Source organism: Octopus bimaculoides, chromosome 1 (assembly GCF_046866305.1).
Source record: "Octopus bimaculoides isolate indiv1 chromosome 1, ASM4686630v1, whole genome shotgun sequence".
Classification (NCBI taxonomy): Eukaryota; Metazoa; Mollusca; class Cephalopoda; order Octopoda; family Octopodidae; genus Octopus; species Octopus bimaculoides.
Window position 1 is genome coordinate 6,332,283 of NC_142928.1, and position 26,995 is coordinate 6,359,277.

A 26,995-nucleotide genomic window follows, 5' to 3' on the forward strand; every position below is an offset into this window, starting at 1 on the left:
CTGTAACACATCCATAGAAAACTGCTTACATCAATCACATTCCAAATTCTAGTTTTGGCACTAAATCTTCGTCAAAATCTTATTTATTGAATACATTCTTCGTTCTCACCCAACAAACAATTGCGTCTGCACCCCCATACACACTTTGACTCTTTCCTCTCCCTGGCTGCTTTGTTTAGCTTCACATTTCGAAAGTCTCGTCATCTTTAACTGCTGAGGTCGGCACACACACAGGCAGAAAGGATTATTATTATAATTATTACCACAGCCTTTTCATAGAATAATATAATAACTGGGGTCTCACGATTTAGAACTTCAGGTGTGATACACAGACATAGTTTGTTGTTTGTAATTACAGGATTAGCCTCTGTCACACACATATAATATATAGAAAACCTATAAAAAAAGTGTATTTACAATACATACACACACACACCATAACAAAAGTCCCAACAGAGGTAACGTGCCCAGAAGCTGTTTATATACGTGTGTGTGTGTGTGTATATATATATATATATATATATATATATATATATATATATATATATTTATATATATTAGATATATGTGTGCGGATGAGAGGATTTAAAACACACATTAATACTTAAACAAAGTTGAACATAAATATATAGAAAGTAAAACAATTCTAGTTGGTAGGCCAAGGATAATAGGATAAGAACAAACCCACCCTCTTATATATGAATCTATTAAGTTGCCCATGTATATAAACAGGTTGTTATCGCTGTCAGCTGGGACAGTTAGTCGAATATTGCCTTTGCGGAGGAGGTAAGAGAAAATGTTTTGTGTTTTTTAAATTAATATTCACAATTATCTTTTATCGTACACCCTTCCACACACCTCCTTATCTCTAAAATATTCCAGTCTTTGTTATTAAACAGTTTTAGAAAACACGAATATAACTTTATCAAACTTTTTCACAAACTTTTATTTGTAACCGGTTTTATGTAAATGACGAATGTAATTTAAACAAGTTCGACATAGTTAGTTGTATAAGCCTGAACATTAAACACATGTCATCGGCACTTATATACATTCGCTAGTGGAGATATAAAGAGGTAAATTCGGTTTTGATTTCCCGTTTTTTGTCTTTAGAGTTATATTTTCTACTTTATGAACAGAAACAATCCAAGAAGATTGCCAGGAAGAATGATGGTGAGGCTGAGACGTTAGAACAGCCATGCACGTCCTCACTTTAGTGACGAGGCATCAACAACTTCGTGGTTAGCAGACCATCTCCTCTAAATATCTCGAATATTTTAGGTTTAAAAAAGTAATTCACTTATATTTGGCAATAATTTTGCGACTTCCTCCATTCTACTTCGGAAGACTTTGTAGCTGCGGTTGCCAGCGCAGCATTTTAGAATGTGAGGGGGGGGGCGAAAGAATCACAAAAGTGGTCTATATAAAGCATCTGCCTCTAACCCAGAGACAAAAAGGTAGGGCGACCTGGCTTCTTCTTCCTATCATACCTGGACAATCACACAGACACAAACATTTAAAGGAATGTTTATTTTTGCCTGAGTTCCCTTTAAAATCCACTTGTATAGGTCTATTTAAATGTATCCCTTCTACCTTGTTCGGTGCATCCCGATGGTAGTCGACCTTCCTGTTAGGATTTCCTCAAAATCACCTCTTTTAGTCTATAAAATAAGTGCCAGTAACATACTAAAAATCGAATAAACTTCTTTGGTTTTATCAAAGTATTCTAGTGATAAGATGTCGTGTTTAGCGAAGCTAATGTATCCGAGTTCAAATTCTGTTGGTACTCATCTTCTCGGAGTCAATAAAATAATCACCAGCAATTTACTTAATTTACATTCATGTCTCAGCTTTCAGCAAATCAAGCAATTCATTTTTCTGTTTTTTTTTTTCTTAAACATATGTTAAAAAATATGGGAATACTCTCTTTAGCCCTCTGGGTTAGTCCTCTCCATAATACACCAACTTATCCAAACTCGCGATTTTTACTGATGCGCTTTCCTTCGGCATTGTTTTGTTTCCCGTTCATGAATATGCACAAGTGTTGTGTGCATACATTTATGTAGTTTAACGGCGAGATTAGCTAAAATCATGTTTAATGTCAACGAATTTATTTATTTATGTATATTTAAATGTTGTGTATGTCCTAATCTAAACAAACTGCTGACTCAGAAATAGCCTGGCAACCAGATTCGGCCCTCATTTAAACAGATCTTCGCGTCGTCATTTATATTTTCTTGAATATTTTGTCTGCTTTGAAGATGACTGATTACACACACGCACGTAAAACTGTATCACAAAAGTGTGAAGATGTAGACGGAGTCACCCGACATCTCGTATTTTTTGTTGTTGTTTTACTCGAACATCGTAAGTCGGTTGGTTGTACTTTTGTTGAACATTCAATTAGACACTCACTCGCATGCAAAGAACATTACTCGGTTGCCTGTTTGGGAGTCTTGTTCGTTCCCAGTCTGAGAATTCGTATCTCCAGGTCAGCCCTGGGTGGATATTGGAATTAGACACTGAGGGAAAATGGCTGTAACTTTTTAATTTTTTAATTTTGGCGATTTTCGTTTTCGATAATGTGTTCTATATGTCACGGTCATGCGATTCCCCCTAAAAAAATCTGGTTAGGTTTACCCTAACCCTAACCCTAACCCCGTTTGCCAAAGCGCATTTTTTCCTTCATATTTATTTACATATAGTCCATCTGGACCAATGCAAGATTTGGATTGTCCGCGTTTAGCTGTAATTTCTAGCATATCAAGTTTCGTGGTGGGGACTCCACATATGATCCTTTTTCTGTTTCAATATAAATGTAAGCCGTTCATTTTCACATCTAAGTTGCGAGAAGGCTATTCGTACGACCTGAACATGTAGAACACAATGTCAAAAATGAAAATCGCCAAAAAACACCCCCCCCCCCCCGTGTGTGTGGGGGAGGGGAGGGGCTGGTCCCCAATTTTTTTTAGGGGGAATCGCATGACCGTGACATATAGAACACATTATCGAAAACGAAAGTCGTCAAAATTAAAAAATAAAAAAGTTACACCCATTTTCCCTCAGTGTCTAATTCCAATGTCCACCCAGCCCAGTTTTGATTTTTGCATTAATCATTGGCACTGGTATTCCTAACTAACGAAGACATCTGGTCGTTGAAGATAAAGAATAGGTGATTGAGGATGTTCATGGACCGCCCTATAAATATTAATGCCGAATGACAAGCAAGGTATACGAAAATGAAGTAGCGAGCCATTGAAAAGTGCGTGGAATTTTGTATATGCTGGGAACCAGTAGGGTTGAGAAAAAACCCGGACAGCTTCACTTGCATTTGGGACCGGTGTCTTGTATAGGATACCATAGGGTTTAACTACATTTATTATATAAACATATTAATTCTTTATTTATTGATGTATCTCGTGGTTATAACAGAAACAACAACTTTAAAACATCAAAGACGATCGAATACAACCCTTAATAATTCTAGACCAGAGCTACGCAGCCAAACAATTGATAAAATCTATAAATGAATCTTTGAAATAGCATACTGTGCCCCAACCAACAACTCGTATACAACACGAAGGATGTAATAAATAATTAAATGCCCTACTCTCTTCTCTGCTGAGACAGGCACTGAAAGCTGAAGGTAGTTAAAGCTTTGGTAGCGTAACACAGTTTATGTGTTAGCAGTTATCTCTATTTCGCTGCTGAATCCCGAATTAAACAACAAAAATATATTTAATAACGGTCGCAGTGACACGAGTTAAATGTTATTCCACCTTGAGTATCTGCGTAGAACTGCTAATAATAACTGCCAATAAACAGTCGCTGGTCAGCTTCGATCCTGCAGACCAATGATCAAAAGACTGAATTATCACAACAGCAAGGTGTGCTTTGAGAGAGATCTGGCTGCTATTTCTAGCAGGTCGAATAATCTCTTTGAGGTTTCTCTTTTGAGAAGTTGTTTAGTGACATAATTAACACGCTAAGGTCAAGCACTTTCTGTAAATATATCAACCTTTGTTATACAAGTATAAACAGCTTGTAGGGTCCATTAAGAACTTAACACAGCATGTGTGTCTATGTTGCAGAACATGTCTTGTTCTTATTCCAACAATTTAACCTTCCGATAACTCCGCCCTCACCATCAAAAGAGCATCTACATGGTCGTTCTACCGTCTGGAAATAGTAGCGAAATTTCTCTTAAATCACACCTGACCTTCTAACAAAAAAAAAGAAAACTTATCAGGCAGTAAAATGTCTGTCCTGTACGAAATGGTCACGGCTGGAACGTCTTTGATCATAGATTTGTTAAGTTGGGTCCAACCCGGGGCTAACTGTAAGATACGTTGCTGACAAACTCAGAACGAAAACTCTTTGCGGTCGTTTTTACTCACTGGAAATAGTAACTAATGTTTAGTCTGGCCCTTGACTACGTTTTATATAACATTTATTTATTTATTTATTTATTCAATTTTTTGGGGGGAAATATTAAGATATTCTGTCCTATCACTTACATGTGCTCAGAATTAGAACTCATCTAGACCAGTAATTAATATCAGTTCTGATTAGTCTAATCAGTATATTGTAGAGATTCTAATTTAACAAATTCTGTGTGTGTGCGTGTATGATTGAATCTTCCATGCGTCAACATGTATCTCCTTGCGACAATGTAAACTTTCATTTAATCAAGATATCCTTGGCCTGCAAAGTAGTCTGCAGTACACACCTCGCTTGGATATTTACCATTTCCGACGTTCCGCTCGCAATGAAACATATGTAATCCGGATCTTATCAACTCCATTCCATAACTCTTGTTCTTATTCGCACACCCGGCAACCCTGGTCGCCTACCGTGAAATATAAAAAGAACATTTTTTCAGTTTATCCTACTTCGATACGGAAAAACTCCACAACCTTCCATCTCAATAAACCACTATTGTCCCTGAAAGATTTTTTTAATATTTACCTTGGATTGCTTGAAGTTAACTTACTTCCTACACCTTGATCCCTGGATCTTACATATCATCATCATCATCATCATCATCATCATCGTTTAACGTCCGCTTTCCATGCTAGCATGGGTTGGACGATTTGACTGAGGACTGGTGAAACCGGATGGCAACACCAGGCTCCAATCTAATTTGGCAGAGTTTCTACAGCTGGATGCCCTTCCTAACGCCAACCACTCAGAGAGTGTAGTGGGTGCTTTTACGTGTCACCCGCACGAAAACGGCCACGCTCGAAATGGTGTCTTTTATGTGCCACCCGCACAAGCCAGTCCAGGGGCACTGGCAACGATATATATATATATATATAAATCATCCACATCACCATTTAACGTCTGTTGTCCATGTTGGCAATGGTTGGACAGTTTAACCAGGGCTGGTAAGCTGCGAAGCTGAAGCAGACTCCCGTCTGATTTGGCATGGTTTCTACGGCTAGATGCCCTTCCTAATGCCAACCACCCCAAGAATGTAATGGATCCTTTTTCGTGCCGGTTGTGTGACACCAGTATCTACCACCACTATGATTTCGCTTGGCTTGGTGGGTCTTCTTCTCAAGCCCAGCACATTGACAAAGGTCTCAGTCATTTGTCATTGAGGGCAATGAGATGGCAGAGTCGTTCACATGCTGAGCAAAATGCTTCATTCTGGGTTCCAGTTCCACTGCTGAGGTCAACTTTGCCTTTCGTCCTTTTAGGGGTGGATACAATAAGTACCAGTTATGCACTGGGGTCGATGTAATCGACTTAACCCTTTCCCTGCTTTTACTGGCCTTGTACCAAAACTTGAAGCCAAAATATAGATTAGAGCCTGGTGCAGCCACTGGCTCTCCAGACCTCAGTCAAACCATCCAACCCATGCCAGCATGGAAAACGGACGTTACATGATGATGATATATTCTGCGTAGGTGCAGGCATGGCTGTGTGGTAAGTAGCTTGCTTACCAACCACATGGTTCCGGGTTCACTCCCACTGCGTGGCACCTTGGGCAAGTGTCTTTTATCATAGCCTCAGGCCGACCAAAACCTTGTGAGTGGATTTGGTAGACGGAAACTGAAAGAAGCCCATCATAAATATATATCTATATATGTATGTATGTATGTATATGTTTGTGTATCTGTGTTTGTTCCCCCCCCCCCCCAACATTGCTTGACAACCAATGTTGGTGTGTTTATGCACCCCGTAAATTCGCAGTTCGGCAAAAGAAACTGATAGAAAAACTACTAAGCTTGCAAAGAATAAGTCCTGGGGTCAATAAGGTGGTGCTCCAGCATGGCCACAGTCAAATGACTGAAACAAATAAAAGAATAAGAATAGATGTAGTTTATATCCATTTAAAAGAAGAAAAGAAAAGAAAATGGAGAAAATGAAGTTAAGATGACCAATAAATAATTATTAACTTCCTTATCTCCATCCTCTTTTCTTCTTTCAAATAGATCTAAATTATATGCTTAATATTTATACCTCTTATTTCAAGGGAATTTCATTACCCCAAACTGCTAGGTTTTGAACCATATTTCCTTGGATTCAGCCATCCGTTCACAAGGTTAACATATCTTCTAATTCAATTTAAATATATATTTTCTGTTTTTAATTATTTGAAATTTTCTCATAAGAAAGAAGCTAGTTTCTATCAAGGATACAAAACTCCATCGTTGGAATGTAGATAACAAAAAACAATGTCACATTTTAAACTTGCGAAAAGTCTTGCAGATTTTTATTGTTCCATTTATAATGTGCATTTACAAGCCCCAGCTTTTCTAGATTGTCTCTTAGGCATTTACTCAAATACCAAGGAGACCAATTATTGTTAGTGTAAATGTGTATTCATAATCTTTGTATAAAAGCTGGATGATTCGAAGCAGCTGTCCATAATTATCCTCTTTCTCTTTGATTTTCAATGACATCTCTATGATGGTAAAATGCTTTTTCTTTTCTGTCCCAAGCAACCATGTTTGGCCAGTAATGCTTGATAGAAGTTTTGATGGGAATGTTCCACCAATATTCCTTGTGTTGATGTTTATGTTTATCACCAATAGCTGGAAAATTCTCCACATCCATGTGTGTGTGTGTGTTTGTCATCATCATCATCCTTTAACCCTTTCGTTACCGTATTTATTTTGAGATGCTCTGTGTTTCTTTCAATTAATTTTAAGTCATCATCGTTTAACGTTCGTTTTCCATGCTAGCATGGGTTGGATGGTTCGACTGGCCTCTGGGAAGCCAAGAGTCTGCACCAGACTCCAGTCTGGTCTATCAGTGTTTCAACAGCTGGATGCCCTTCCTAACACCAACCACCCCAAGAGTGTAATGGGTGCTTTTTTTATGTACCACTGGCACAGGGGCCAGAGGGGGGCTAGCATCGACCACAATTGGATAGTGCTTTTTACATGCCACTGGCACGGGAGCCAGTTGGGGCGAAGTGAAACCGCTATATGGGGACATAAACAAACCAGCATCAGTTGTCAAGTGATGGGGGGGGGGGTAAACACAGACACACAAACATATACTCACACACATATATATACATACATATATATATATATATATTGTATATATGACAGGTTTCTTTCAGTTTCCGTCTACCAAATCCACTCACAAGGCTTTGGTTGGCCTGAGGCTATAGCAGAAGACACTTGCCCAAGGTGCCATGCAGTGGGACTGAACCCAGAACCATGTGGTTGGGAAGCAAGCTACTTACCACACAGCCACTCCTGGCACCATATGAATGTATATAAGTCCTCCAGTAAGTTTTGTTTGGTGGCTTGATCTACACGAAATGGCAACCAACTATCTTGCAAAAAGAAGGACACATTTACAAATGTACACCTGGATACACTATGGCCAAAATAAATGTAACAGTCAAGGATGGAATGTCTTTCATCATAGATTTACTGGATCCTATTGAAACGGGTTAAACAATGACAACAACATGTATGTTTATACAGAAATACACACACAATGTGTTTTCACATATAGAAACATGTACACTCGCACACTCGAGTACTTTGTATTGTTTCTGTAAAAGTTCTATATTGTTGAGATTATTGCTTTATTCTGTCCCAACATTCCACTCTGATTGTTCAGAAGTCGTTCTTTCTGGTCGTTATTTCTGGTCTTTGTGGTGGTAAATTAAGTTTTCCAGTTGAGTGATTAGTAGTGGGATATACATACAATCAAAAATAATTGCTTCAATATTATGCAAATCATTGTTATTAACATAATCCTCATCGTCATAAAATCCACTTTCCATGCTTGCATGAGTTGGATGGGGTTTGTTAAAGCAGATTTTTCTATGTCTGGATGCCTTTCCTGTTGCCAACTCTTGCTTGTTTCCAAGCAAGATAATATTTCTCTGTGACTAGATGTGGTTTTGTAGATTATGTGTGATGTGACACTTGTTAACTGTCATGTGATTTCAAAACAAGGAGAGAGAGAGTGAGAGAGATACACAAGCATAAAAAGCACCCAGTACACTCCGTAATGTTGTTGGTGTTAGGAAGGGCATCCAGCCATAGAAACTATGTCAAAACAGACACTTGGAGCATGTTGCAGTCCTCCGGTTTGCCATCTTCTGTCAAACCACCCAACCCATGCCAGCATAGAAAAGACATTAAATGATGATGATGATGATGATATATATGGTGGGGGCTTCTTTCAGTTTCCATCTACCAAATTTACTCACAAGGCTTTAGTCATCCCAGGGCTATAGTAGAAGATACTTGCCCAAGGTGCCATGCAATGGGACAGAACCTGAAACCGTGTGATTGGGAAGCAAACTTCTCAACCATACAGCCATACCTGTATACCTGTGCCACACAGGTGCGCTGGCACCTGTGTTATTAAAATATTAGCAAATATCTACATTATCAAAATGATGCATCACTTATCTATATCAATATCATTCTCATTATTATTTTATGCTTGGTTTTGAATGGGTTGAACAGGTTGTCATACCCTAAGGAACTTCTTAATTAAAAGGAATTATTTCTAAGCCAAATCAGGGCACCATTTCTCATGGTTTTCTAGTTCTTGACATCGTTTCCTCAGGTTGGATGTTCTTATCCTCAACCATTTCACAATGTCTCCTGGATGTGTTTTACCTTCACAACAGGACATCACTGGTTCTCTTTTCCCTGGTGTGATTAAAGTGTCCTATATACTGCTAAAGAAAAAGAAAAAACTGGATAGTCACGTTTGGAATGGCTGTTATCATACATATGCTTTCTCCGGGTTGACCTGAACTTGGCAGTAATGGTGGAGTGGTTGGTAGTAGGGCTGACAGGAAGATGTGTTATGTAAATAATTTGTCAACAGTTGTCACTGAAGACACGATGCTGGGTCGTTGTGACCTTTTATAAGCATTTGTTTGTTTGCTACAACAACAATAACAACAACAGCAGCAGCAACAACAACAACAGTAACAAGTGCAATAAAACTTTTAATGAATTTTAATGAAGATGATAAACGAGTTGTTAAAATATTTATCGGAATCAATGGTTTGTAGTGGTCTGTTTTTACTGAGATTAGTTTATCTGCCTGTGTGTGTGTGTGTGTGTGTGTGTGTGTGTGTGTGTGTGTGTGTCCCCTGTTGAAGCACATCTATTAATTCCAGTATTCCAAATCCGTATGTGGATGTTGTATTTGTGCAAGGAATACACAAGAGTTAAAAATACTGGGAAATATTTTCTGCGGAGAAATAATATCAAAACAGGAGTGTGGACAAGTTTTTGGTATTATTTATTCACCATTTCATTTGCTTATAAGAGATACAAACTTATACATGCTTTCTGCTATATGTACAATGTTGTAACTCCTATTAGCAAATGAAACACATGTAATGGTGAATACATAATACCAAAACATTGTTCCAATCTCCTGTTTTGATATGTATATATGAATGGTAGATGATGATGATGTAGATGGATGTCCAGGTTAAGAGACAGACGGGTGGGTGTTGAAAAATAGGGATGTAAGTAGGTAGGGTTTTTTTGAGATGTGAAGACTGGGAGAAATGGGTTGATATAGATTGCTAGATGAGTACTGTATGTGTGTGTGAGAGAGAGAGAGAGAGAGAGAGAGAGAGAGGTGCCATAGATTGAGTTGAAGAAAGTGATGGTCTCACATTAGTCTTTAATCAAATGTCTGCTGAAGCAGAAATAACCTGAAGCTAAATAACAATTGTCATCATCGTCGACATCATCATCGTCATCGTCATCATCCTCGTCATTGTCATCGTCTGGAATTAAGAATTAAATGATGTATTGTGGTTGTGATGTTTTTGCTTCAAGCATGTATGTTCTGATCAAACCAACAGCGTGTGTATATGTGTGTGTGTGTATGTATGTATGTATTCAGGCGTAGATATATGTATATATTTGTGTGCTTGTATGTATTTATGCACATGTATATGTGTGTATGCATGTATTTGTATGTGTAAGTATCTGTGTGTGTATGTATATCTGTCCATCTATCTCAACAGCCATGTATGCGTGTGTCTATGTGCATGCATTTGTATTTATGCATGTATGTGTATATCTATACACATATACTTGCGTGTGTGTGTGTGTGTGAACACCAATGCTGGCCATGCTATATGTACATTGTGGTTACAAGATTTGGTTTCAGCTGAAATAAAATGTTTCGTTAATTCCAGAAAAGGAGAAAGGTCTCCAGCCATGACCTTTCTGAGGACATCCCAAATTGAGATGGTTGACATTTAACTCAGACTTTTACAGGCCAATTGTATGCAGTGGTGGTGATGGTGGTGGTGGTGGTGGTGGTGATTCCAGAGGACTCTAGTTCTGGGGAAGAAGGACCTGACAGTGAGACATAGTAGAGGCGGTGGGAGGAGGAGGAGAGACAGGTGAACAGAGGTGGAGTTGGTGTGGCAGCCAACTTGTCTTGAAGAGCAGTGACTGTTGTAGTAGTGGTGGTAGAAGAGGAAGCAGGAGGAGGCAACCAAGTTGTTGTGTGTTGGTCTGTTAATGTTTTTGAAATGATATTTGCAGACGCCATGGTGCTACTTTGGTTCATCGGAAGGTGATCTCTAGGCTGCACTGAATGGGTTTACTGCCGAGTGCTGCAGGGCAGGGATGAGAATTAGGATTGCAAAGACTGAAAACGTTGGTCCTTTGAAAAAACTTGTCCCAGTCCACTTTGCTTGTTAGTAGAACTTTATTGAGACAAGTGAAATTTACATATCTTGGGGTCATATTCACAAGTGATAGAGGACACGGGGCTGAATCGGATGCTAGAGTTTCAGGTGCTGGAAAAGTAATGTGCCAGCTTCAGCATTTGATTCATAGAAGAGGAGAGATTGGTAAAAATGCCAAAATCATTATCTTCACCTCAAGCCATGAATCATCATCATCATCATCATCATTGTTTAACGTCCGCTTTCCATGCTGGCATGGGTTGGATGATTTGACTGAGGACTGGTGAGCCAGAAGGCTGCACCAGGCTTCAGTCTCATCTGGCAAAGTTTCCACAGCTGGATGCCCTTCCTAATGCCAACCACTCTGAGAGTGTAGTGGGTGTTTTTCCATGCCACCAGCGCGAGGGCTGGTCAGGCGGTTCTGGCAACGTCTATGCTCAAAAGGTGTTTTTTACGTGCTACCTGCACGGGGCTAGTCCGGCAGCACTGGCAACGACCATGCTCGAACGTTGTTTTTCACGTGCCACTGGTGCATGTGCCAGTAAGGCGACGCTGGCAAGAAATGAATGTTGGGTAATAACTGAAAGAGTATGATTGTGAATAGAAGCAACCAAAATGGGGGTCCCTTGAAGGATCTCTGAAGTAATGTTACTTGACAGGGTGCATAGCTGAGAGATCAGGGTGTTTCTCCAGGTTGAACTGCAACTTCTTTGCATTGAAAGATCCCAGATTTAATAATATGGACGTGGGATTAGAATGTCACAGGAAAGAATTGCAAAACAAATTCTTCATTCTTCAAGCTGAGTCAACCGGCTGAAAACCTAGGGGTAGAACAAGTATGAGATGGTTGGATAAATATGCGTAATTTCAGTTGGCAATGCTTGGGAATCCAGCAGGAAAGTGTAGCAATGGTTGTTTCTGATAGGACCCTATGTGGAGGAGCCTGAGAACTCTATCCCCAAGTTCCTCCCAAAAATAGTTGGCAGAGAAAATGGATGGATGGAAATTACAAAATGACTTTTGTGATATTCTGAAATGCGCTGTTATAGATAGGGAGTTACCTCCCTTGCCTGACATTGTTAACAACGCATGACAGGAACTGGGGGGGGGGGGTATGAATGGTGGTTTCCTGGAATATAGTGGGAGGAGTCTGCTATGAGGTTCCCTGTGCTACAGACATTAATACATGGCATGCATTGTGTTATCTCATCTTCTAAACACAATATTACCCAGATAGCAGTCTAGTTGGTCATTTCTTGTTGGCATCAATCTATTCCTACCAGCTAAGAAGATATCGCAGCCTCCATGTGTGTGTGTGTGTGTGTGTGTTTAATGTGTCATACATGTCACCAAGCCATTGGTGTAGGTCTTAAGTGATGATTTATGGTTGTTTATCATTCGATCAAATCAATCCTAAAACCTTTTGCTGTTCCTTCAAGACAAGCCCTATTCATTCTTTATGATATTCTTCTATCAATGGAATGGATTATGAAGCTCTCTCTTAATCAGTGCCATTCTTTGAGTCATTTCCTTGTTGATCTGATGTTTTTTCTTTTTTCCAGACTTAGCAGTATGAGAATTGCCATTATAGGACAAAGTGTTTTTGGTGCTGAGGTCTATAACTTGTTGCGTAAATCTGGCCATGAAATTGCTGGAGTCTTTACAATCCCTGACGTCAAAGGACGAGAAGATCCACTAGGTAAGTTACATGATAATTATAATAATTCTTTCTACTATGGGAACAAGTCCTGGAATTTTGAGGGAGGGGGCTAATCAATTACATTGCCCCCAATGCGTGACTGGTGCTTACTTTATCAACCCTGAAAGGATGAAGGACAAAAATCAACCTTGGTAAGATTTGAACTCAGAACATGAAATTGGAGAAAATGTTGCTAAATATGTCTTGAGTGCTAACAATTATGCTTCGTCACCACTTTCATAATAATAATAATAATCCTTTCTACTGAGGTACAAGGCCTGAAATACAGGGGAGGGGACTAGTTGATTACATTGAACCCAGTGTTTCACTGGTACTTAATTTATCAGTTATCAGAGGATGTGCAAATTAGTGACGGTTCAGTTCAGTTCATTATTACTGAAGATTTGGGTATGAGATGCGTGTCAGCCAAGTTTGTGCCAAAACTGCTTTCAGCTGACCAAAAGGACATTCGGATTTCAGTTGCACAAGATCTCTTTGATTGTATCGAGAATGATGAAAACTTTCTGAAAATTTTGCATAGGCCTCTGAACAGGTATCTCCAAGCTTTTGGCAAAATTTGATGCAGATTCTCGGCTCAACTTTCTCTGTTGTGGTCAATGCAATGATCACACGCTACATACCTTCTTTCCAAGCACTGCTGTAAACAGCAGAAGTGAGCTAGAATGTTAAAACTCGGTGCACATGCACAACAGAATTCAAGGCCAATCTGTGTCAAGCAGCTTCATCCTGTGTACTTCGTTACTATGGCAACAGCCCGGATACTTACTGATTCGACCTCATATATATCATACATACATACATACATCATCATCGTCATCATCATCATCATCGTTTAACGTCCGCTTTCCATGCTAGCCTGGGTTGGACAATTTGACTGGGGACTGGCGAACCAGATGGCTACACCAGGCTCCAATCTGATTTGGCAGAGTTTCTACAGCTGGATGCCATTCCTAACGCCAACCACTCTGAGAGTGTTGTAGGTGCTTTTATGTGCCACCGGCACGAAGGCCAGTCAGGCGGTACTGGCACAGATGAGTATATACATTGATATGGCAGTGTGGTTAAGAAGTTTGTTTCCCATCCATGAAGTTTTGGGTTCGATTCTGGCTCTTGCAAGCAAAAGTAAATATTAAAAAAAAAACTCATTTGGCCAAATTTGGACATCAGTTTAACATAATAGGAACGATACACACACACACACACACACACACACACACACACAAACCATCTCCTCAACTTTGGACCTATGCAAGTTATGACCATCCACACTTACAACCACAAATAAATAAATAAATAAATAAATAAATAAATAAAATATTGGTTTTCAGAAAGTGGGCAGCTGCACGTATGATAACTGTGGCAGCATCTGGCAATGCAGGTCTCCCTCAGACGCAAGCATCCACTGCTTGCCCCTGTCTCTCAGTTGCTTTCAAACATCAGTTGCAATTGTATCTGAAATACCCCTAAAATGACAGCTAAGGGGTTGTAGCAGGTTATTGATTTAGACTGTAAAATGAAGATTATCCCACAGTGAATGTAGTAGCATGTGACTTGAAGTAATCACATTCCATGGTAACGACAATACCTAAGGACAAAGAAATAATTTGTGAAGGTGTGAAAGGTTTTGCACCTACAAAGTCTACAATTTTAACTAAACAACGACAGGGACCCATCCATGAAATGGAGAAATTGGTATTCATATGGATGGAAAATTAAATTTAGAAAAAGACACTCATGAGTCTTCTCACAGTGCAAAGAAAGGCTAGAAGTCTGTTTCGAACCTTAAAATCATGCTCTGGAGATGATTATGCACGAGATTTTTCAGGCTAGTAATGGCTGGTTTATGCATTAAAAAAAAAAGATTTGCTTTGGATAACGTACATGTCACAGGAGAAGCAGGAAGTGTCACAGGAGAAGACGAAGATGGAACCCAAAAATTTGTTGGATAGTTTTGATAAATTAATTGAAGAAGGTTATCTACCATAACAAATATTTACAGCACAATAGAATAGGACATTATGTATTTTTCACATTATGTACAATAATTATGGATTAAATATTTGTTTTATATTTTTATAGCCCGTTTGAATGAAAATAATGTTGAAAAATATAAACCTGACATACAACCAGATTGACTTACAACCGGTCAGTTGGAATGGAATTCGGTTGTAACTTGAGGAGAAGGTATATGTGTGTGTGTGTGTATGTGTGTGTTTATCATTTCCAGTTTTCTGTGAAAGCATCTGGCTCTGATTCACTTTAAAATTATTTAATTAATAATTTCTCTGTTTTTTTGCGGAGATGTACTTGCATAGCAAGTGACCTGATCTGAGACCGTGTGCTGGAATGAAAACAATTACAGCGTGGAAGATGTTTATAAGCCATTTAAAATAACACACAAAAACCGTTAGATTCACTTAAACATTTAAATTTAATTTGTCTATATATTTTCGTCGCTTTGAGACTGCGACCTGTTCACTGACAAAATTCTCTGCTAATATTCCATTAATCTGGTTTACTTTCTATTTGTTTTTGCAGCTATCCAAGCTCACAAGAATGGTACCCCAGTGTTCAAGTATAAAAGATGGCAAGAGAAAAAGGTTCCAATTCCAGAAGTTGTTGAACAATACAAAAGTCTTAATGTTGAGTTAAATGTTTTACCATTTTGCTCACAATTCATTCCAACAGAGGTGATATTCTACCCTAAGCACCAAACGATTGTTTACCATCCTTCCATTCTTCCACACCACCGAGGAGCGTCTGCAATCAATTGGTGAGTAGTTCACTCTATTTATTTTATATCCTCATCATTTAACATCTGTTTTCTATGCTCATATTGGGTTGGATGGTTTGATATGGAATTGGCAAGTCAGAGAGCTGCACTGGGCTCTGGTTGTCTGTTTTGGCATGGTTTCTACAGCTGGAGGACCTTCCTAATGCCAACCACTTTACACAGTGTACAGGGTGCTTTTTACATGCTACTAGCTCAGGAACTTTATATGTGGTGTCAGCACAAGGGCTTTTTATGTGACACCAGCATGTGTGTAAGGGCATCCAGCTGTAGAAACTCTGCCAAATCAGATTGGAGCCTGGTGTAGCCACCTGGTTCACCAGTCCTCAGTCAAATTGTCCAACCCATGCTAACATGGAAAGCGGACGTTAAACGATGATGATGATATATATATAGGCCATGTTAGACTGCTGAAATCTACAAGATTTTTTCCTTCTCTCTCTGCTTATTTTCTCTTATTCCTTTCTGCTGAAGAGCATAGGCTTGAAACATAAAAGACTTTTCCATTTTTCCTAAGCGTCAAACTAATACACCTGCTTCTTGTTCCTACACCTGTCTTCGTCTTTTGTTTTCCTATAAGTTTCAATTATATATAAACTTACTTGGAAATAGATGCCTGGCACTCAGTCATATAATGATATAAATAATATATATATATATATATATATATGAAGGGTCATTCTTTATGTTACTTGTCTTGCTTTCCATTTGTTTTTCTCGTTGTTCACATATCCAGGTTTGCCTTCATTTTCCATGTTTTCGTATTTTGTAATCCATGTCATTTTCATGTTTCATGTTGTCTATGTTTTGTGACATCCTGTACCTGTATATGCATATATATATATATATGCATATATATATATATATATGCATATATATGTAAGTATGTGAATATATGTATGTATATATGCACATATATAACAAAAGAGGGGGTGGTGTTTCCACGCAGATTTTCAACAACACATTTTCCTATATATATATATATATATATATATATATATATAATGTATGTATTGTCATTGCCATCATGATCATTTATATCTATTTTCTATGTAGGCATGGGTTAGAAGAATCATCATAGGCCAAATCAGTTCTTAGAGTTCTTTGACATGTCAGAGAACCATTCCTCTCTCATCTCTTCCATTTGGGGTAGTTACTATGGTTGGGTGTCCTTGCTAACATCATACAGGGACATAAACACATCAACACCAGTTGTCAAGTGGTAGTGGGGGACAACACACACACACACACACACACACACACACACACACACACACACACACACACACACACACACACACACACACACACACACACACACACACACACACACACACACACACACACACACACCATTGGCATTTTATCGTGTGTCCGATAATTTATTTGGTTTCTTCTTGACCGCTTCTTCCCCATTTGTCTGTGTTTATCCGTCTGATGACCAAAGAGGCTGATTCTTGCATGGCAGCATCTATTGCAAAGTTCACACGGGACCCATGGTGGAGGCTTTGGTTGTTGCAGCCTCCATTTTCTTTCTGGTTGTTTCTCTTCCTCTTTCGTTCAGCTTCAAAATATCTGTCACAGTAGAGATGGAATGATGCCAGCTGGGTCTGTCCTGAGCTTCAATGTCCCAGACTTTGGGAGGGAACGGCCCTGGAGTCTTCTTCTGGTGGAAATTTCACCATATGAAATTTGATGAGGCAGCCTGGTTTCTTTCATTTTTGCTACATGGCCCACCCATTTCAGACAATGTTTCAGGATGGTGGCCTCGATGCTGCTGCTTTTTGTTCTCTCCAAAATGGAGACATCAGTCACATAGTTGTTCCATTTAATATTCATAATAGAGTGGAAATTACCCTAGTTTTTTGGCGTTGCTTTGGTAAAGAATTCAGGTTTCACAATCGTAGAGTGGAGATCACAACTGCTTGGTAGACACTCAATTTTGTTTGGTGTTTCAGATCTTTGATTTTAAAGACCCTTTTTGCGAATCCACCAAACGTGGTGTGAGTTGCTCTTAATCAGTTCTCCAAATCCTTTTCCGATGTGCACTTATTTGAAAACAAACTTCCTAAGTACGAAAAGTGGTCGACTTTCTCCAGTGGCATCTCCAAGATGGTAATGTTGAGGTCTGGAGTTTCCTGACTTAGAACAGGTTGTGCCAGGATTTTTGTCTTTCTGATGTTGACTTTTTGGCCACACCAAGTATAAGCATTTGTGAAGTTATTCACCGATTGTTGAAGCTGTCCACTGGAGTGGCAGGCCACTGCATTGTCATCAGCATTCTGAAGTTCAGTGATTTTTTTTTTTTTTTTTTTTTTTTTTTGCTTCCTAGTCAATTCTCATGACTTTAATCTGACAAGGTTGAAACATCCCCCACCATCATATCGGTACCTAATGTTGACTCCTGGATTGTCCAAAGGCAGTTAATGAAATTGATGAAGGTACAGAGAGAAGAGCGTCAGGGCCAAAACGCATCCTTGTTTTAATCATTCAGTGATTGGGAAGTCTTCAGACAGTTGGTTTTGATGGAAGATGGTTCCATTCATACCATCATGTAATCCCTGTACTAGGGAAACGAACTGATAGGAACAGCCGAAGCATTGGAGGACCTTCCAGATTTCAGGCCTTGGGACAGAATCAAAGGCCTTTCTGAGGTCGTAGAAAACAAAATAGAAAGGTTTTCGTTATTCTCTACTCTTTTCTATACACACATATTTACACACACACACACACACACACATATATGACAGGTTTTTCAGTTTCTGTCTCTGAAATCCATTCACAAGGCTTTGGTCAGCCTGGGGTTGTAGTAGGAAACAACACTTGCCCACGGTAATTGTTATATGAAAAGGTCTTTATTAAAACAGGGAACTTCAGGGAGAAAAACTCTCCACAACTGAAGTCAGAGAGAGAGAGAGAGAGAGAGAGTGTATCAGTGTGTGTGTGTGTTGCTTAGCCCCTCCCCTCGTTTACACCCAGTGACTGTATTAATCAACTTGAAGTGGTTTTCTGTGTCAGTGATAAGATTTATCTTTTGTGATAATAAATTTTTCCAGCCTGCCTCAATGATTTTTACAAGTAGCACATGCCTAGACATAAACATTGGAATATAACACCAGTTTCCCCCCCTCCCCCCTCTCCCTCCCCCTCCCCCTCCCCCTCTCTCTTTCTCTTTCAAACATTTTTCTGCTGAACCACTGGTAGAGTCATAAACATGCAAATACAAGCTGGTGGGCGTGGGAGGGGGGGGGGAGCTGTTACAGCTGCTGTATCACATTCTACAATCATTTCTCCATACATGTGTGTGTGTGTGTGTGTGTGTGTGTGTGCGCACATGCATGCATGCCTCTGTGTGTGTGTGTGTGTGCACGTGTGCACGTGTGTGTCTCTGTCTGCGGTTGATTTATTGTAGCAAGTGGTTTAGCTGCGTTCCTGACATTAACCACTTAACTGCAGAAGTAGAAATAACCTTTTGTTGTTCTTAACGGTCATGGTGGTGGTGGTGGTGGTGGTGGGAATTACCCATGGATACTATCTGCATGCAATAACAACAGTGAAGTCACTGCCATCATTTTTATTATAAGTATGGGTGGGTGGGTGGCAAATCTAACAATTTTATAAAAACTGGCATTTTGTTGGTTATGAGTATGAGGGATCCAGTTGATCCAATCAATGGAACAGCCTTCTTGTGAAATTACTGTTTAAGTGGCTGAGCACTCCATGGACATGCAGGCCCTTAATGTAGTTCTCAAAGACATTCAGCATGACACAGAATGTGACAAGACTGACCCGATCCACCCAAATCAGCCAAACTGAGTTCTAGAAGCGCTGAATGTCCCACCCACACTTAACAAACAAACCTCTCACACACTCCATCACACCAAACCAACCTGCATCTCTTCCTCGCATTTCCACTTCATGTACTATGCTTACCTCCCACTCCCCAATCCTGTGCCCTTGGCCCTGTCTCACTGTATCATTGCTATCTACTAGCCCCCACCCTGACCTGTGTGTTCCACCCACCCCTAACAAGAAAACTACAACACCTGAAATTTTGATGCAAGGTTTTAATTTATTGAATGCCTTTTTAAAGGCACCTGTGCCAGTGACACATTAAAGGCACCAGGTACACTCTGTAGAATGGTTGGGATTAGGAAGGGCATCCAGCCAAAATAACCAAACCAAAATGGAGCTTGGTGCAATTCTCCAGTTTATCAGTTCCGGTCAAACCATCTGACTCATGCCAGAATGGAAAGTGCACCCTAAATGATGATGATGATTGCCTTTGGCTTTTTAATTCCAATAAGGAAGTTTGTATCACAGAGCCAGGATTGGTCTCAAAGAAGGTTTAAAGAGAATATGGTGTAGTGGTTAACCCCAAGATTCCGAGTTCGATTCCAAGCAGTGACCTGAATAATAATAATAATAATAATAATTTATTTCTTAATTGCCCACAGGGGGCTAAACATAGAGGGGACAAACAAGGACAGACAAACGGATTAAGTTGATTACATCGACCCCAGTGTGTAACTGGTACTTATTTAATCGGCCCCAAAAAGATGAAAGGCAAAGTTGACCTCGGAATAATAATAATATCAAAAAATACCTTAGGAATGAGAACCCAGGTTCGAAATTTCCCCCAGGCACCTGATGAAAGCTGGAGGGTATATCAGCTGAAACGTTGTGTCAACAACAAACAAGATGAGGACAAATATCCATCAAATGTAAATAATGTACATAATTCCTCATCTCTTAAATATAGAACTGTAGAATATAAAGAATTGTGGGACAGATTTATGGAAGTAGTACAAAGACAAGAGTGTAGTGTGTATGTGTGTGTGTGTGTATAGGGGGTGTTGGTAGTTGGTCAGGCTTGAAGCTTTGAACTAATAAACATCTTACATAAACAGGTTGAATAACTAATCAGATTTTATCAAGGATAATTATGTGTGTGTGTGGGTGTGTGTTTATCTTTGTAATAAAAATGTGAAGGTGTACTGTTAATTGTACAAGTGCTACTTGAAAGTCATATTATCTGGTCTAAGTTTACCTTGGAGTACTGGACCTCCTTCACCTGAAATTTTTTTATCAGATAATAAAAGAACTACAGTGTGGTTGCTCTGTCTACTAGAAATAACAGCCTGATCGACCTCACATCATCTTGGCTCACGAAGAACACGTTGGGTAGTATAGTCCTAGATACACTAAAAAAAACAGGATGGTCACGACTGGAATGTCTTGTTCTTATAAGTCTGTTTTTACAAAAGTTTCACTGAGTGGGGAGAGGGACAGTGTCAGTGACCTTTGACCTGTTCTCCCAGACTGGTGAGGTCAGTACAAGTTGGTCTGTGCCGGGTTAATGTTAGGTCAGGATTAAAGAGAGTTGCAGTGGTGGGGAAGAAGGACTGGTAGAGAATTTTGTGTGACATAATGAAAGTGATGGAAAGACAAGAGTCAAATGACGGTGGGTTGGCCTGGATGGAGAGGCTATACAGATATAACTCAGTGGAGACACACACACACACTCATAATGGGCTTCTATACAGTTTCTCCCTACCAAATTCCCTTCACAAAACATTGGTCAATCCACGGCTAGAGTAAAACCTCCTTGCTCAAAATACCCCCATGGATGGGTTGAACCCGGAACCATATGGTTGTGAAGGGAGCTTCTTTACCTCACAGCAATGCCTGCATTTATAGAAGTTGTTGCAGAAACAGAAGGGAAGGAATACGTCTGAGGAGCGAGTGTTTGGGAATCGTTTGGTGCGTGGATCATTCTCTCAGTTGAACAACTTGTTGGATGTGGTTGAAGTTACCTGTGTAAACACAACAGCTGCTCTGACTCAAAGATGTAGACGATACTGCAGCATGGGCCTCACTTGAGATCTGTAAAGGAGTCAGCAGCTGATCAGGGTCAAGTATTTCTTAGCTTTGCAGAGGGATCTCGGTCTTTCTGATAGAATATTAGCAATGTTATACATCTACGTTACCCTGCGCTCGTCAGCGAAAGCAGGGCATTGTAGTCGCTTGCTTTTGTGTTTGCAAAATTACTGGAAAACAGCCAAACGGATTTTCGCCAAATACGGCAGAAATACTCATTGGCAGAGTGGCTTGAATTCATTATTTTGCTTTGATTATTTTCAAAACAAGCGGACGGGTGAATCAAAATTTATTAAATAGGCATAAATGATAAGCAGGGGAAATAACTCTCGATGTCATTTTGTTGTAAATTGAATTCGTCTGATAATATATTTATTAAATTAAATTTTATTTTATCCTTGTGAAGCCCCCACCTCCTCCGATGCCTTAAAAAAAATTGTCTGTTTTCCATGCAGGCATGGGTTGGATGGTTCAAGAGAAATTGGTGAGCCAGAAGACTGGGCCAAGCTTCACTGTCTACTTTGGCATGGTTCCTCTGGCCGAGTGTTCTTCCTAAATGTCAAACATTCCACAGAGTGCACTGGGTGCTTATTTGTGTCGCCACGAAGGATCGTCAGAGATTGTGAGACTTAGCATTTACTCAAGATTTTATTTATGAAGGTGCATGGTTTAGTGGGTTAGGGTATTCGGCTCATGAACATAAGGCCACAAGTTTAACTCCTGGTGGTGTAATGTGGTGTATCCTTGAGCAAGACACTTTATTTTGACGTTGCTCCAGTCCACTCAGCCAGCAAAAATGAGTTGTACCTGTATTTCAAAAGGGCCAGCCATGTTACATTCTGAATCCCCCTGAGAACTACATTAAGGGCATGCATGTCTGTGGAGTACTCGGCCACTTGTACATTAATTTCACGAAGTGGGCTGTTCCGTTGATTGGATCAATTGGAACTCTCGTCATCATAATAAACAGAGTGTCTCTGTTTGTTCTTAGCAGCAAGCTGCAAACATAGATTAACATTGGGCCCTTCAAACTGTGGGACCCTCCTCTCCCATTAACTCCCCACTGGGCTCTTGTCTTAAGAATGGTGCTGGGTTGTTTTGTTTCCACAAAAGAATGCTGTAAAGATTATTCCAGGTAGAAATGGCTTTGGTCTGTGATAAAACTTGATTAAAGCTGGCAGTATGTTGGTGTGTGAGTAGAGTGGGACTCTATGTGCATGGCTGTGTGTGTGTGTGTGTGTGTGTGTGAATGTATGGATAAATGTGACTGTGTGTGTGCGTGTGTGTGCACGTGTGTGCACATGTGTATTTGGTGTGATATTGCCATGTGGTGCGATGTTCTGTGCTGGTTTTGTATTGTTTTATCTCTTATCCACTGAACACTATGGAAACTGATGCGTTACAGATTTTACTAACTCTTGTAGTCTGTGAGAAAGCTACAGCTGGCCAGTGTTCTCTGGTTGAGAAAGTCACTTGATCACCTGCACACCGTTGTAACTGTAATAAAGATATTTATTGCACAGTCAAAGGTCCAATCCAGCTGACTGCCAATAGAGATCATGAGACAGAGCTTAGCCCTGCAAATAGCTGTAGTATTGTATAGATCAGGGGTCGGCCATAGATAGCCCATCTATTGCCAATGGACTGTGGCTCATAAGTGGGCCACTGAAGTGTTCTGTGTTGGTCTCAGACTGTCTCTAAAAATGTTTCAAATTTGAGGTAATTGTGTTCCATTGAGTAGCTGAGAGGTTTTGCTTAGATAATCTTTTGTGACCTGGTTTGTTTAATTTTAGGCCATTTAATCATTCCCAGTAAAAGGTGGTGGTGAGATGTGTTGGGATATTGTTGTATATTAGATATGATATGATTAACAATGTTGAAGCACGTACATATGCATACACAGGGTTTCTTCTGCAATCTTAAGTATATAATTTGGAAGACATTATGAAAATGTGTGGTTATTTCCATACATGTAATAAAAACAGCCACTGCACCTGTAACATTAGGTAATGCCCTGACTTGTATACTGTAGTTCCCCTTCAAATTTGTCCTACCTCCAATTTGTCATCATCAGCCCTAAAATTGTCATCTTCAGTCAAGATTACATTGTCATCTATCTCAACTTCATTATCAACAATTTAAATGTTGTCACCATCACTTTTTGTCATCATTAACTTAAAAGCTGACACTGTAGAATGGAACAAATTTCTATTATGGTCAGACATTGGCATCAGTGATCACTTAACACAGAATTGTAAAAGAATGTAAACATTAAAAAGTTTTGTAAAGGGTTTATAAGTTGTGTATAATAAAAATTGTCACACATTACATTACCATAAATATACATACATTCTGTGCTTTAGATGTAAACTACATGCTATATTATACACCCCCACACACATGCAATCGCACACACACACACAACCACACACACACACACACACACAGCCACACACACACACACACAACCACACACAGCCACACACAGCCACACACACACACACACACACACAACCACACACACAACCACACACACACACACAACCACACACAGCCACACACACACACACAACCACACACACACAACCACACACAGCCACACACACACACACACAACCACACACACACACACACACACACACACACATGCAATAAAAACAGCCACTGCAGATATGGCTGTGTGATAAGAAGCTTGCTTCCCAACCACATGGTTCCAGGTTCGGTCCCACTGCGTGGCACCTTGGGCAAGTGTCTTCTACTTTTGCTTCGGACTAATCAAAGCCTTGCGAGTAGGTTTAGTAGATGGAAACTGAAAGAAGCTTATTGCATATATGCGTCTTTGTGTTTGTCCTCACCACCACTTGACAAATGGTGTTGGTTTGTTTATGTTCCTGTAACTTAGCAGTTTAGCAAGAGAGACTGACAGAATGTGTACCAGGTTCAAAACAAAGTCCTGGGGTCAATTCATTCACCTAAGATTCTTCAAGGTGTTGCCCCAGTATGGTCACAGTCAAATGATTGAAACAAATAAAAAAGGGAATAGTTAAATAGGGGACAAAAAAACCTCCTCAACAAATGCATCTGTCACCCTCTTTTTGTCTCCTATGCCCATGTAAATTGTTCTTGCATATCCAGGGGTCAGTACCATTCCACTTTGAGGAGCCCTGTACGGTCTGTTGTCTGAACACATTAAAAAGTCTTCAAATCCAAACTTCTTTGCTGTTAAATTCTTCTTGTAGGTCTTTGATTGAAGGAGACACAAAAACTGGTTTCACAATCTTCTGGGCTGACGATGGGCTTGACACAGGACCGATCCTCTTACAGCGACACACCTACATCACCCCTGATGACACAGTGGAAACTTTATACAACCGATTTCTCTTTCCAGAAGGAATTAAAGCCATGGTAAATATTAAAAATATGTTATATCATCATCATCATTGCCATAATTTATGTTGCTGCACTGGCATTGGTTGGATGGTTTGACTGGATTTGATGGGTCCAAAGACTTCAACATGTGCCAATGTTTGCTTTGGAATGATTTCTACAGCTGGATGTCCTTCCTAACCACCAACTACTAATAATATTCTCAGTGCATTTATGACTCCAGTATTAGAGAGGTTGTCATGGCCTAAGCAAGACTAAAGAAATATCCCTGATCTCAGTTTGTTTCCATTCAAAATGGTAATCAATTTACTCAAGCTACCATTTGCAATTTAGTATAACAAGCATCAAAATGATGGTACCAATGGAGGCTGCACTGTTTAATATTTCTACATTTGGGTTTTAGTGCATTTTTTTTCTTTTGAGGTCTCCATTTCCTTCCACTGCCCAGTCTCTTTGATAACCTCTCATCTCCCCATCGTTCCACTCTCTCCTCTTTACAAACACACTGTTTCTATCTGACTTACCATTCTTCTGTACAGCTAACCATTACTCACTCTCTCCTGGGTTCCTTGTGGTTGCTGTCCATCAACCTTTCTTACCATCCCCTATCTCTATCACTATCCATCACTTGCTCTCTCTCTCTTCCTAGAAAACCTGTAACTACCATCACTGTCCATTTCCCACAGACTCCTACTATCACTGTCTCTCTTCCATTACACCATCTGTCTCTCATTACTTCCTATCTTCATTGCAATTCTTTCATTAATCCCTGACATCATTATCTCTCTCCCATTACTCCATACCATCACTTCCCCTCTCTCTATTACTCCCTGTCATCATTCTCTCTTCTATGACTCTCTCCTCTATCACCCTCTCAGACCAGCCACTCATTTTTACCACTCCCTCATCCTTGTTTATTTTCTATCCTCACTCTCTCTCTCTCTATTCACCTGTTTCAATCAAGTCACCTTCAACAAATGGAGGCAAAACAGAGTAGCAAGGACTCAGTTTAGTCTTATTTATCAATTAACATTTAATTATATAATTAAATGTTAATTATATAATTAAAATGAAATCAAATGGAAATTGTAGTTGTGGTCCCCATGCCGGTAGCATATAAAAGGCACCATCCGAACGTGGTCAATGCCAGCCCCCTTGCCCCGACTGGCTTCTGTGCCAGTAGCACATAAAAAGCACCATCCAATCATAGTTGATGCCAGCCCCCTCTGGCCCCTGTGCTGGTGGCATGTAAAAAGTACCCAGTACACTCTTGGAGCGGTTGGTGTTAGGAATGGCATCCAGCTGTAGAAACACTGCCAGATCAGATTGGAACCTGGTGCAGCTGCTGTCTCTCCAGACCTCAGTCAAACCGTCCAACCCATGCCAGCATGGAAAACGGACGTTAAACAATGATGATGATGATGATGATTTCTCTTTATTTTTTTTCTGTCTGTTCTGTTGAAATCTCATTTTTTTTTTTTTTTTTTAAATTTCTTTTCATCTAAATTTTCTTAGGACTATGCTGTGAAACTCATTTCTGAAAACCGGGCCCCTAAAATTATTCAGCCAGAAGAAGGAGCAAGTTATGAAGCACTTTTGAAAAAATCCCTTGTTAAAGTAAGAATTTCTTTTCTAAATATCATTTTTTGGAGGGCAGGAGGGGATTTTCAACTGAATATTTAAATCCTATTATTGAGATTCACCATTTGAAAAAAAAAAAAAAAAGCATTATTTCATTTTCTCTTGTAAGTTTATAAAATTCTTGACATTAATTATTATTGTTGTTGTTGTTGTTGTGGTGAGCTGGCAGAACTGTTAGCATGGTGAGCAAAATGCTTCATGTTCTGAGGTTGATTTTTGTCTTTCATTCCTTTGGAGTTGGTAAAATAAATACCAGGCAAATACTGCGGTTGATGGACTCGACTTACCCGCTCCCCTCAAAGTGTCGGCCTTGTGCCAAACTTTGAAATTGATATATTCAAGTATAAACACTTTTACTTTACCATAAAATTAGAGTGTGAATCTCTTTGATGGATTCTCACTGATTACAAGGATT

General features: G+C 39.6%; 1 protein-coding gene across 2 annotated transcripts in view; it reads left to right on the forward strand.

Moving 5' to 3' along the window:
• The first annotated feature begins 552 nt into the window (after nucleotides 1–552).
• The window catches only part of LOC106875996 (cytosolic 10-formyltetrahydrofolate dehydrogenase-like), a 63,662-nt gene continuing 37,219 nt past the window's right edge, over nucleotides 553–26,995 (forward strand). Inside the window, exons 1-5 of one of the 2 annotated variants that reach the window (XM_089348309.1) lie at nucleotides 553–786; nucleotides 12,724–12,860; nucleotides 15,420–15,654; nucleotides 24,792–24,957; nucleotides 26,455–26,556. In XM_089348309.1, coding sequence (XP_089204435.1) covers nucleotides 719–786; nucleotides 12,724–12,860; nucleotides 15,420–15,654; nucleotides 24,792–24,957; nucleotides 26,455–26,556 — 708 coding nt within the window. In that variant the 5' untranslated portion in view covers nucleotides 553–718. Of the gene's footprint in view, nucleotides 787–880; nucleotides 1,077–12,723; nucleotides 12,861–15,419; nucleotides 15,655–24,791; nucleotides 24,958–26,454; nucleotides 26,557–26,995 lie in introns of those variants that run through there. The other variant, XM_089348310.1, reaches the window with a different exon arrangement.